The following is a 12,368-nucleotide window of genomic DNA, read 5'->3' as shown; positions in this document are numbered from 1 at the left end:
GCAGGTAGATAGGATAGTGAAGAAGGCGTTTGGAATGCTTTCCTTTATAGGGAGGTCATGTTGCGGCTGTGCATTGGTTATGCCACTGTTGGAATATTGCGTGCAATTCTATTGGAAAGATTTTGTGAAACCTGAAAGGGTTCAGAAAAGATTTACAAGGATGTTGCCAGAGTTGGAGGATTTGAGCTATAGGGAGAGGCTGAACAGACTGGGGCTGTTTTCCCTGGAGCGTCAGAGGCTGAGTGGTGACCTTATAGAGGTTTACAAAATTATGAGGGGCATGGGTAGGATAAATAGGCAAAGTCTTTTCCCTGTAGTGGGGGTGTACAGAATTGGAGGGCATAGGTTTAGGGTGAGGGGGAAGAGGAGATATAAAAGAGACTTAATGGGCAACTTTTTCACGCAGAGGGTGGTACGTGTATCTCTGTTAATGTGTAGTGGAGGTGCATTTGGAGGGCATTAATCATGTAGCCATTGCTGTTGTATAAGTTCATGGAAATGTGTAGCAGGTGAGGTGAAGGTGACATTGTGTAAATACTACTAAGAACTTTACCATTTAGTTTGCTTGACTAAACAAGGTGGTGATCTTCTCAGTAATATCCAGCATGCTGCTTCCCCCTTTGTTGAAAAGACCATCTAAATTTTAAAGTTATTTACTTCAAAATGAGTAATAAAACAAGGTTCAGACCTTTGGCTGAACCCTTGAGCTGACTACAATTGCTGGAGTTAATGCACCATTGTTTCCTGCTGGGTACTGTACAGCCTCAGTTCATCCTTCTTGATTCAAAAGGCTTATGTTGTGCAAACACAGGAGTAAGAACAAAGGTTACCTGAAATAAAATCTAAAATACTGTAAGTGCAGTTAAATGTTGAAAGGGAAAATAATAAAAAAAAATGCAGGTACACTCAAATCCTGCTACTCTGCGGAAGTGGGTGAGGCAGGAATAGTTATTCAAGCTAATGCATGAGAATTGAATTAATGTCAACACCATATCAACTTAAAGAGCTTTACAATCAGATAAATTGGTTTTCCAGCATGCCATAGGAATTGGATTAAGGGGTTTCACTTTGAATTAAGGCATTCTGATTTCTTTCCCCCCCCCCCCTTTCAAAGCAGGCAGGTTCTGAAATCTGGCCTGGTCTTGGTCCCAAAGCTGTTGGATCTGAGAGGGTTCCTGTCCAAGGAAAAGGCAACATAATGCAGAAATGAAAATGGATAGCCATGTGATATTATCACTAGACTATTAATCCGGAAATCCATTTAATGTCCTGGGGACCTGGGTTCAAATCCTGCCATGGCTGATGGTGGAATTTGAATTCAGTAATAGATCTGAAATTAAGAGTCTTATGTTGACCATGAATCCATTGCCAATTGTCTGGAAAAACCCATCTGAATCACTAATGTTCTTTAAGGAAGGAAATCTGTTCCCCCCTCCCCCCAGCCATTTGATCTGGCCTACATGTGACTCCAGCCCCACACCAATATGATTGACTCTTAACTGTGCTCTGGGAATAAATGCTGGTCCAGCCAGTGACCCCCCACATCCCATGAATGAATTTTTAAACATTTCTGGACAGAGCTGAACTTCAAGAACAATAATTAGATTTCTGATCATAATTACTGGAGCCTTGGCAAAATGTAGACGTATTAGGCTTTTTTTCTAGTTGATGAGTTGAGTCCAACTGGATGAGAGCGAGAGAATTGAGAATCTATACGGGAATTTCTTTCACACCGTGATTGAATAACTTTTATTGGGGAGTAGAGATTTTTTTGTGAATTAGGAGAATTTTAATAAGATTTTGAAAATGAATGCACAAATTAACAAAGTTTTCTTGTTCCCGGAGTACTTTGCTAACTCGTGTTTAATAGGTGATATGTGCAGATTCATACGTTAAAAACTGGTTTTGTCATAAGAACTGATGCAGCATCACATGATCTTGTAGTAAATAGAATCCACAGTAAGATCTTAAAGAAATTTGAATTTTTTTCCACCTTCGGCTCTGTAAATGTTCTTTAGCATGACAATGGGGCCAAGAACACTATTATATATATGCTCGTTTTAAAAGATAGTCTTGATCTTAGGTTGCTGAGGTTTATGTTGATGGTGCTTGATTCTTTTTGCTGCATAATTTCTGTAGTTAATGTCAGAGGCCTAGAGTTAGCACGGAAACCGACCCTTTGGTCCTACTCGTCCATGCCAACCAGATATCCTAAACTGATCTATACCCATTTGCCAGCATTTGGCCCATATCCCTCTAAACCCTTCCTTTTCATACACCCACCCAGATGCTTTTTATATGTTCTGATTGTATTAGCCTCCACCACTACCTCTGGCAGTTTCTTTGCCATATCGCAGCTGTCATGAATGATCAACTTTTAATCTGCTGATTCCTTATCCCATTTTATTAAAAGTAAACTCTGGACACAACATAATGCACGCTTAATACTACATCTCAGTCCTTCCTGTCAGTAACTAGGTGTTATTTTTCAAATCCATATTGCTAGTAGTTCAAACTGCTTTCCCTGTAGGATTAGGAGATAAAATAACTGGTGGTTAGCTATCAATTGATCCTTCTGGTTTGCAGGTAACCCTGAGCTGCTTTGTGCTCTGTCATTATATGGTCAGAGCAAGCTTGTGCCCAATGATTAACCAGTAACTGACGGTTCTGTTCATTTTCTGATATCTTCACTCTTTGCAGTCAGGTTCGAGGCTGAGTGGGTTGAAGTGTTGTCTTAAGAAACAGGAAATTCTTGCTGATTCGGCCATGTCCTCATGTCTACTTGTTATGCTTCTGCTGCTGATGTACCACTCCAACTGTATTGATCTGACTCGAGAAGAATAAAATGAAACCTTCCTTTGAGGTTCTCTCCATCACATCTCTTAGCAGACCAAAGTTGGGGAGGAAAATGTTGTAATTCAGGGCCCCAGGCCTTTGGTAATAGTGTGAGCAGGCAGGGAGTGCTGTGAAATATTAATTGAAAGACTGGAATTGGAGTCTGCAGTTGATTTTTAGCAGGAAATCCATAGAAGTGAAAAAGGAATTTACTATGAGGTATCACTTCAAGCAGAGGTCATACTGCACCCTGGTATGGTACATTGTTATGCTGCAGAGCATACCTGTGTCATACTGAAAGACTGTGAGCAGATAGAATATTGTGGGTCATGATTGGTGGCAACTTTTCCTTTCAGGGACCTAAACTTTACTTTTCCCTACTCTTCCCATGGTTTTCTTATCCATAAATAGCAAAATGGAATCAACTTGAGTTTTCTTGACTTGCAGGACCTTCCTTTCACCCTCCAGAAAACTTCACCTCCGTGTTGTGTCATTAGTATATGTCTGGACAAAGCGGGTGCATGGGGACACACTCACTCACACAAGTTCCTCTCCATGGCTCCCACCATCTTGACTTTTGCAGTTCTTTCTGTCACTGGCTGATAATCCAGGAATACCTCCCAAACAGCATAATTAAGGATGGACAGTAACCTTGTCAGAGAAGCCCAGCCCCAAAAACAACAATGTTAAAATCTGTTTTATTGAACATGCAATTCTCTTTATGCATCTGCATTATTTTTTGAACATGATCTCTTGGCAAGTCTCAGATTGTATTTGCAAAGGCCACCTTCTCTTTTCTTGGTAGCATCAGCCTTGGAAGTGCTGATGCTGCATGGGAAATCCTGCTGGTCTTGTGGCAGGCCCAGTGCTGGAGGAGCACTCTCATTGCATATGTAATTACGCTAACCTCAGAAGTTTTGTCGAGAGCAGCTGCTGCTGCTGTGTGTGGGATAAAACCTGAGTAATGTAGCCCATTGGTTCAGCAACCAGGATAAAAATCATTGTTGCATGAAAGTTGATCCCAGCTTCTGAATCTGTCATTGTGTCAATTAGTGCAACGTGCTGAAAAAATGTGATTCTAATGTTTGACTTCTTGCGATTTTGAAGAGTTGGTAATGATGATGCAGAGCAGGACATGCCTAGGATGTTTTCCCCTGGATTACTCAACCAGGCTGTTGCTCTTTATTTCTGAGTTTAAACAGTGAGAGTACTGGCTATTCTTCCACTAGAATGCAATGGGGACAATAATCAAGATGTTTATTCCAGTTTTCATGGTCTGCATACTCCATTTCAGTCTCATTGTAATGTATTATCTCTTGGCAGAGTTCCATTACTAGCAATGTGATTAAAAGTCACATGGAATTGGCCAGTAACCATTCTTTTGCCACAATGAGTTGCAGACTTTTTTTTCCTCACTACTATTAGATAGGTCAGTTAATCTTTTCTTGCTTGGCTCTAAACATTTGAATACTTCATTTTAATGTTTGACTTTATTTGGATTGTATGGCATTATACGGAGTATACTTATAAAGGAATATTTATGTGAGTGAGCAGGATTGTGGAAGGTTGAGGTCATTGTGGAAAACTACAAGGTCATCTGCTTTGGATTTGAGGAAAAGGGAATTGTTTAAATGACAAGAAGTTAAGAACTCTGGAGGTATGGAAATTTTAGGGGTCCAGAACAGAGAACTCCTGGAAAACTAGGAGGCATATGAAATAAACTAAAAAGGCTGATGGTAGATTTTATTTTTGATCCATCTGTTCAGGCCTGCTATGTTAATGTCCAATGCAATTATTTGAAATCTCAAACTTTCACTTCACCTGATGAAAGAGCAGCGCTCCAAAAGCTTTTGATGCCAAATAAACCTGTTTGGCTATAACCCGCCTGATCGTTTGGATAATTGAGGTTCCTCTGTAAACCCTTCTGGGTGCTAACTAAACACTTCTGGTTTGGGAATTGCACACTATTTCCTAACAGTTCTAAGATGTCTCCTTTTCAGGAAGAAGTTTCATATATCTAACTTCCACCAGGACCTCTGCAAACTGTAAATCAAAAAATCACAATGATGTTTTCCTCTAAGCAAAAAAAAAGCCAACCCTTCTAAACAGAAAGCAAGCTAAAGCTGTACACTGACTGCATGTAAAAACTGTCTAATGCAAGCACGTTTCCATCATCCCAGGGACCTTCAGTTTTAAAGGATGGTCACTGGACCTGAAATGTTAACTGTGATTTTTCTCCATGGATGCTGCCAGACGTGAGTTTCTCTAGCAATTTCTGTTTTTGATTCAGATTTTCAGCATCCATAGTTTTTTTTTTGTTTTATTACTCTCTTTCTCATTCTGGTTTAAAAATATTGTTCCAGAAGGACTGACAAGTTGATAATTAAATCTCCCTAATACATGCACCAAAATCCACATGTCACTAGTTCCAAATACAAAATCAGTTCTATTTTTTAATATATATTTATGTATTGAAAAAGAGAGATTTACACACCTGAATCAGACTGGCCTTTTGTGCTTCCTCCCATCTATTTTTCCTTCAGTTGTCTACAATCTATTTATTGATGTTCCCTGCCTAAACCCTCTGCTGCTTCTTTAGCCTCTACTTCCAAACACTACTTTGACCAAACCCCAAACTCTTAATACTTTCTCACTTTTGATCTGATTCATTTCAGGAAAAAAAAAGTCCCAACGGGCTTCACTATGTTGAAGATGCTGTTTGAATGCCAGTTGTTGTTAGAATCAGTGTGCCCTGTATTTTTCTTTAAAGTTTATTTTTTTGTTTTTGATCACATGCTTAAGTGACAATTGAAAGAGGGGAAATGTTCTTGCAGTTTGCAAGCTAATTATATGGGTATGGTTCGTAACTTACGCAGCTAATGAGAGATTGCATAATGAACACAAGTTACATGGGTGTATATTGGAGCACATAGTGATCTAATTTAGAATGAACCAGACCAGAAGAAACTAAACTGAACCTGCTCTTCCTGACAATGGCTTTATAAGCTGTTCAATCAACCAAGTTATTTCAACAACGCTCCAATTTACAATGCCTGTCTCATGATGTTAGTTTTCATACGATACCCTTACTTCACGTTGGTTTTTTCAGTATTGTTAAATTATCAGACACCCGGCACAGAATAATCAGGAATTACCTCCAGTTGAATGCTGAGAAAACTAAATCCATTTTTTTCCAGTCACTGAATTCTCTTGCCACATTTTCTCCATACTGGCTCCATCCCTCATACTGGCAATTGTTTGAGACCAAACCAGTTAAGTCATGATCTTGAGACGAGCTTGCAACCACACATTTGCCCCATTAGTATGACTGTCCATTTTCATCCCTATGACATTGCCCAGCTTTGCCCCAGTCTCAGCTCATTTGCTGCTGCAACTTTATTCATACCTTTATTCCCTTGACACTTGACTATTCCAATGCACTCTTGGATGGCCTTCTGTGGTTTAACCTTAAAAATGCTGTAATTCAAATTCTGATACTATGTCTTAACTTGTGTTGTAATTCCTGTTCCTCTATCATCCTTGTGCTAACGAACATAATATCTTGATTTTAAAATTCTCTGTAGCTACGCTCTTTCCAAACTTCAATCTTGACCAGCTCTGCAGCCTTCTGTTATCTTCTAATCTTGAGCATCCCAGATTTGAATTGCTGCACCATTGGCATCCACACTTTTTTAGATGCTTCGACCTAAAACTCTGGAATTCCTTCCTGAAAACATTTGTCTTGCTCTCTCGTGCTCTGTATGAAAGCTCTCCTTTCGGCTTTCATCTATGACAAAACTTTTTCCCAGCTTCCAGGAATTGAGCCAGTGACAATGAAGGAGCAGTGATATGTTTCCCCGAATCAGACTGGTGTGCGTCTCATAAGGGAGATTATAGGTTATGTCTGTATACCCTGTCATAAATGATGGCTGATGAGCTCTAGTGTGCCCACTCACTGCAATGGACTAAACCCATGGACCATTAACTGCTCCCTGGCAAAGCATACCACAGCATGTTGACATCATTAATAAATTACATTATATAGAATTTTACATTGGAAATAATATTCACTGAAGCGTGCAAAAAATTGGCATGCTTAAGGATAGATGTTATATCTGTTGTCTTTGATTAAATGTAGAGAAACTTAGCATTGTATCCAGTTTCACATTAAAAGAACCAAATGCTGCTCATGATCGCTAATGTGTGTCCGTTGGCCCTGGACTTCATGGTGATAACATTGTGAGTTTACATGGTGTTCAGGAAGGAGACTTGGTGAATTGCTGTTTGACTCATTATGTTGGTCATCCTGATGAAGGGCTTATGCCTGAAATATTGATTCTCCTGCTCCTCGAATGCTGCCTGACCAGCTGTGCTTTTCCAGGACTGTATTTTTTCGACTCATTCCTTGTTGGACCAATCTTAATGTCGAATGTTTTCCCATTAACGTGTGACTCATTTCCTTCCATTGATTTGATTATCTAAGTATGATGCAGTGAATGTGTCTACAGCAAAGATACTGACATTTCATGTGTAGTATATTAACCATAAATGGGGTGAATATGGACTTCAGAAATTTCTATGGACTATCCGTATGTTAGAATCCCTCACTCTGCAGTGACCAGATAATTAAAGAAAATTATGGCTATGTCACATGTTAAAAAAATTATCTTCAAATGTATAATTATTAACCATTGCTATGTGTCTGATAGTTTGCACTTTGTAGAATGAATCCGAAATGTTCTCAGAGGCTTGTCCAAACAAAAAATTAGATCCAAAATGACCCAATTTCTCCTGAAAGTAAATACTGGATAAATCTTTATCAAATTAATTGTATTGCAGATAAAGTATGTATTTTAAGTACCTCTTGATTATGGTGTTAAAATACCATGATTTGTAATGTTTTCATTGAATTTGCATTATTGTGAATTTTGAAAGCAGATTGGATAAATTAAATGAAAATCTCTTGAATACCAAAGTTTGTAGTTTCTATTTGATTTGCAGTAATATCCATGAGAGTGTAGGCAAAAACCAGAAAGCTTTGTAATGATGAAAATACAAATATTAACTACACTTCCAGGATTAAGTATTGTTTACTAAATACATAAACATTGATCTCCATTTAAACTGTAAAGTTTTTGTATATTTTGCAAACAATGTTAATGACGTTTATTGTAAAAATACAGCCTGTTTATATTGAAGTCTGCTCTCAGGTATTTAATGGAAGTGTTAAACTATTTAAAATAACAGCTCTTTTAAAGTTACTGGAGAGTACTTCAGTGGAACACCAAAATGTTAATAACATTGCTCAGAATAAGTTCCAGCCCCATGTCTTTGTGAAGATTGAAACTGATAATGGATTGAATGTGTGCGCACATCTATCTTCAGTTGCTGTTAGTGCAATCCTGGGCCAATTGTTGACTTAACACCAGTAAAATTTATTAATTTATATCCACAGTATTATAGTTTGTAATTAAATGGAAAGCAACAGTTTTGCTCTCTGGTGATAATTGTTTGTCTTGAGTAAAAGAAGTGAACAGTGATAAATCCTAGTAAGTAACATTCAGCTTCGAAAGAAGCTATTGGTGGCATGTGCTTGGTCTGTAATGTAGTGTAGCAAACGTTCCATCTGCTTAGAAATTTCAGTGGTGTAACGTTAATATTGTGCTATTGATAATCTTTAGCATATTATCTTTTCTCTTGATGGTAATTACTTTTACATTGCTGCTGTGGACTCCTCTGCAACTTCCTTTCACTCCTCCAGTTCAGATATCATGTAAGCGGCAAACTACAAAAGCCAATCGAAATGTACTACTCCTGTCTAATATTTACTTGGGTATGAAGACAGCTCTTAGATCTTGCTTTTGCTCATCTGGAGTAAACTATCAACTAAGTCCTTTCTCATTGGAATGTTTTTGCTATGTCAGAGAGATAATGAGTCCTGGTGACAGCTCCCCTGGCATATAAATCACGACTGACCTTCATTGTGCTGATAGAGTTGAGATGTAAGGCTTTCCTGACTTGCACTTCATTCAAGTGTCCCTATATTTCAGGTGCTGTGTGTTTGAATATTGACACACAGGTCTGGCTGTGTCTCATTTCCAGAATTGCTTTGCTTTATGTTTGAATTATTCTACATTGTTTCCCAGGCTTGTTTTGCAGGCTTTTAAAAAAGGATAATTACAAGTTTCACTCTCTTTCTTGTCTTTCCACATCCATGCATTGTGTTCAGTCAGGTAGTGGAGTTATTTGCTGGGATAATTGACTTGCATTGGCTAGTAGGTGCACAGTATGAGGGACAGTTTCTTTCCTCTGTCTTTCCCTCACCCATGATTCAGCTCTTCAGCAGTGTTGAGTGTCAGAGATAATTGTTGAAACCTAATGTGAACCTGGTTTAATAAAAATCAAAAGCAAAAACACTTGGAAATCTGGAATAAACAGAATGCAATAAATACAAAGGATATCGGTGAGTATTTGTGGGGAGTGAGGCAGAGTTGATGTTTCAGGTTGCTGACTTGTCATCAATTAGATTTTCTTTCTTTTATCATTCACATTTGAACTATGACCATTATCTTTTATATTGGACATCTATCTGTTCCTCAGTTGTTCAAACCTGTGTCAGTATATTTGGACTTTGCATGTGAGCTATAAGCAATAGGTTCAAAGGAATGTTGGTGATCGTGAGCAGCATTTGGTTCTTTTAATGTGAGACTGCATACAGCGTTATGTTTCTCTGTATTTAGCTAATGAAGATGAATGTGATGTCTATCCCTAAGTGTGTCAATTTTTTTGCACACTCCAGGGAATATTCTTTCCATGGTAAAATTCTATGCATAATGTAATTTATTAATGATGTCAACATTGTGTAACATGTTTTGCCAAGGAGCCGTTAATTGTCCATGAGTTCAGTCCCCTGGAGTGAGTGGGCACACTAGAGCTCATCAGCCATTACTTATGACAGTGTATATTCATTAAATGGATACATAAAACTGAATTGGCAATAAATGTTCTAGAACTTCTTGGGTAAGTCAGTGATATAATATGGTACTAAGAAAAAAGAATGGAGATGTAATCATTGTAGCCTAAATTAGGGGTTCACAATGTTTGCTTTACGTCATTCCATTAGTTGGAATATCTTATTTGTTTCTGCATCATAGTTATCAATGGTGCACCAAGCCTTGCTGCTTCAAAAACCCATTTTCATGGTGACATGATAAGGAATCATGTTTCATGTACCAGTGAAAATGGAAAAGAGAGTTGGAAATCCCAATGACGTGCAAATTGGGACAAGATTTCACTTTCATTGTAATATCTCAGAAATTGACAATTATATTTAATTCCAATTTTTTTCTTTATTTTTCCTCTGTCTTTGTAATTGTTATTTCACTCCCATTTTGAATCAAATCACAAATACCGGATATATGATCGTCACATTACTACTTGTTGGAGCTTTGTGTGAAAAGGTGCTGGGATGTTTCTACATTACAACAGCAGTGACTGCATTTCAAAAGTACCAGTTTGGTTGTGATGCACTTTAAACAATCTGTGGAAAGCACAATATAAATTATGCTTTGTTGTGAAGATGTTATGAAAGTACTTTCATATGAGTTTGTCAATATGAATTGACTGCCAGGTGTAATTTGGGGATTTCAGTTTGGGATTTTAAAGGCAGTGAATACATTTCCATTCCTCCTGGTGAGGATGTTTTCTAGACATCTCTCCTGAGATCAAAAGCTTGCTGTGTGGGTAATGGTTACTTGAATTTTGCCCTATGTGCTGCTGTGAGTTAAATCACTACAATTATAAAGACCTTTGCTTTGAATTGACAGTACGGGAATCTTTGCTACAGTGATCTGAGAATGTTCACAGCAGCTATTCCCTGTCAATATTGCCCTAATTATAGGTCTGTTTTCATAGTTTATCACTGTTAAGGGTAAATAGCACAACAATGTATTTCCTTTTTATTTGTATTGTGTTACCTGGAGAATTGCTGTGCTGTATAAAAGAGAAACAATGGGTAAGCATTGATCTTCATTTCCACTGATCCTGTAAGTTCTCTCCATTTCATTGGATAACAGAGGTTGCACTATATGATGAACATTTTAATGTTTAGTTGTTTGTGCTATACAGTTAGATTAAGGACCAAATTAAACCACAGTAGTATCCAAATGATTATTTGAACTGACTTGATATTTTTCATAAAAATACAGCATTCCCTCTTTACTATCTTAGCGTTGGTTGAAATTGTTTGTGATGCAATTCTGTCATTATTTCCTTCCAAGTTGCAGGTATTTGTGGATCTGTCAAGCTTCAAGAATTGATGAAAGGCAGATTCTACTGATGTACTTTCTTTGAAAATCAAGGATTTATGCAAACATATTTAAATCTTCAGTTCAATTGAGGCACTGTAAATTGTCATGATTTATAATTTGAAGCTAAGAGGAATGTACATGTGGAACACAATACTGTTGTTTTAGACTGATAAAGAATATTGGATTGACAGCTTTGTCTTAATTTCTCAGGTGTTTTAGGAGCCCGAGGTTTCTTTGAGGCATCTTCTGTCATTGCAGTCGACAATATTATGCTTATTTTTTGACGGACCTAAAAATCACCTGTCACTCATTTACGACCATGGAAGTGGGCATGCGTATTGTACGCGGCGTAGACTGGAAATGGGGGAACCAGGATGATGGAGAAGGACATGTCGGCACAGTGGTCGAGATTGGCCGTCAAGGCAGTACTACAACACCAGATAAAACTGTGGTGGTCCAATGGGACTGTGGTACCAGAACAAATTATCGGACAGGTTACCAAGGAGCTTATGACCTGCTTCTCTATGACAATGCACAGATTGGTAAGCTGACAGTTCCTCACCTATTCTGTCATTTGACATATGATTTTTTTTTCATTTTTCACCTGACTATCTTTAGCCTGTCCTTTCATTCAGTTCACATATTTGACAACATTGGGTTAGCTGATAGAAGTGCATTTAATGCTGGACAAGAGGGAAGTAGTGGATGTAGGTTTGCTTGCTGAGCTGGAAGGTTAGTTTTCAGGCATTTCGTCACCATACTGGGAAACATCATCAATGAGCCTTTGAATGAAGCACTGGTGACATGGCCTGCTTTCTATTTATGTGTTTAGATTTCCTTGGGTGGGTGACATCATTTCCTGTGGTGATGCCATTTCCTGTTTTTTTTCCCCAGGGTGTGATAAATGGGATCCAAGTCTGTGTGTGTTGAGTTCTGGTTGGACTGGCATGCTTCTAGGAATTCTTGCATGTCTCTCTGTTTGGTTTGTCCAAAGATGGATGTGTTGAAAAAAAAAGACATGATCCACTCTCACTAGTATCCTTGCATACAGATAAGGAAGGGCACCACTTCGACTGGGACAACACATCCATCCTTGGACAAACCAAACAGAGATTCGCACGAGCATTCCTAGAAGCATGACATTTGAACTGGAACACATTCAACAAACACATTGACGTGGATCCCATTTACCACAACCTTAGAAAAGAACAGGAAATGACATCA

General features: G+C 38.3%; 1 protein-coding gene across 8 annotated transcripts in view; it reads left to right on the top strand.

Annotated features, from left to right (window-relative positions):
• Positions 1 to 12,368, top strand: part of mib2 (MIB E3 ubiquitin protein ligase 2) — a 213,711-nt gene that overhangs the window by 58,882 nt on the left and 142,461 nt on the right. For all 8 annotated transcript variants that reach the window (XM_087980239.1, XM_043676268.2, XM_043676266.2 and 5 more), the window contains one exon: positions 11,355 to 11,686. In XM_087980239.1, the coding sequence (XP_087836365.1) occupies positions 11,464 to 11,686 (223 nt within the window). In that variant the 5' untranslated portion in view covers positions 11,355 to 11,463. The remainder of the gene's footprint in view (positions 1 to 11,354; positions 11,687 to 12,368) is intronic.

Source organism: Chiloscyllium plagiosum, unplaced genomic scaffold, assembly GCF_037043375.1.
Source record: "Chiloscyllium plagiosum isolate Xiang-an unplaced genomic scaffold, Cpla_swu_hap1 HiC_scaffold_37, whole genome shotgun sequence".
NCBI lineage: Eukaryota > Metazoa > Chordata > Chondrichthyes > Orectolobiformes > Hemiscylliidae > Chiloscyllium > Chiloscyllium plagiosum.
This window is presented reverse-complemented; position numbering and strand designations above follow the sequence as displayed.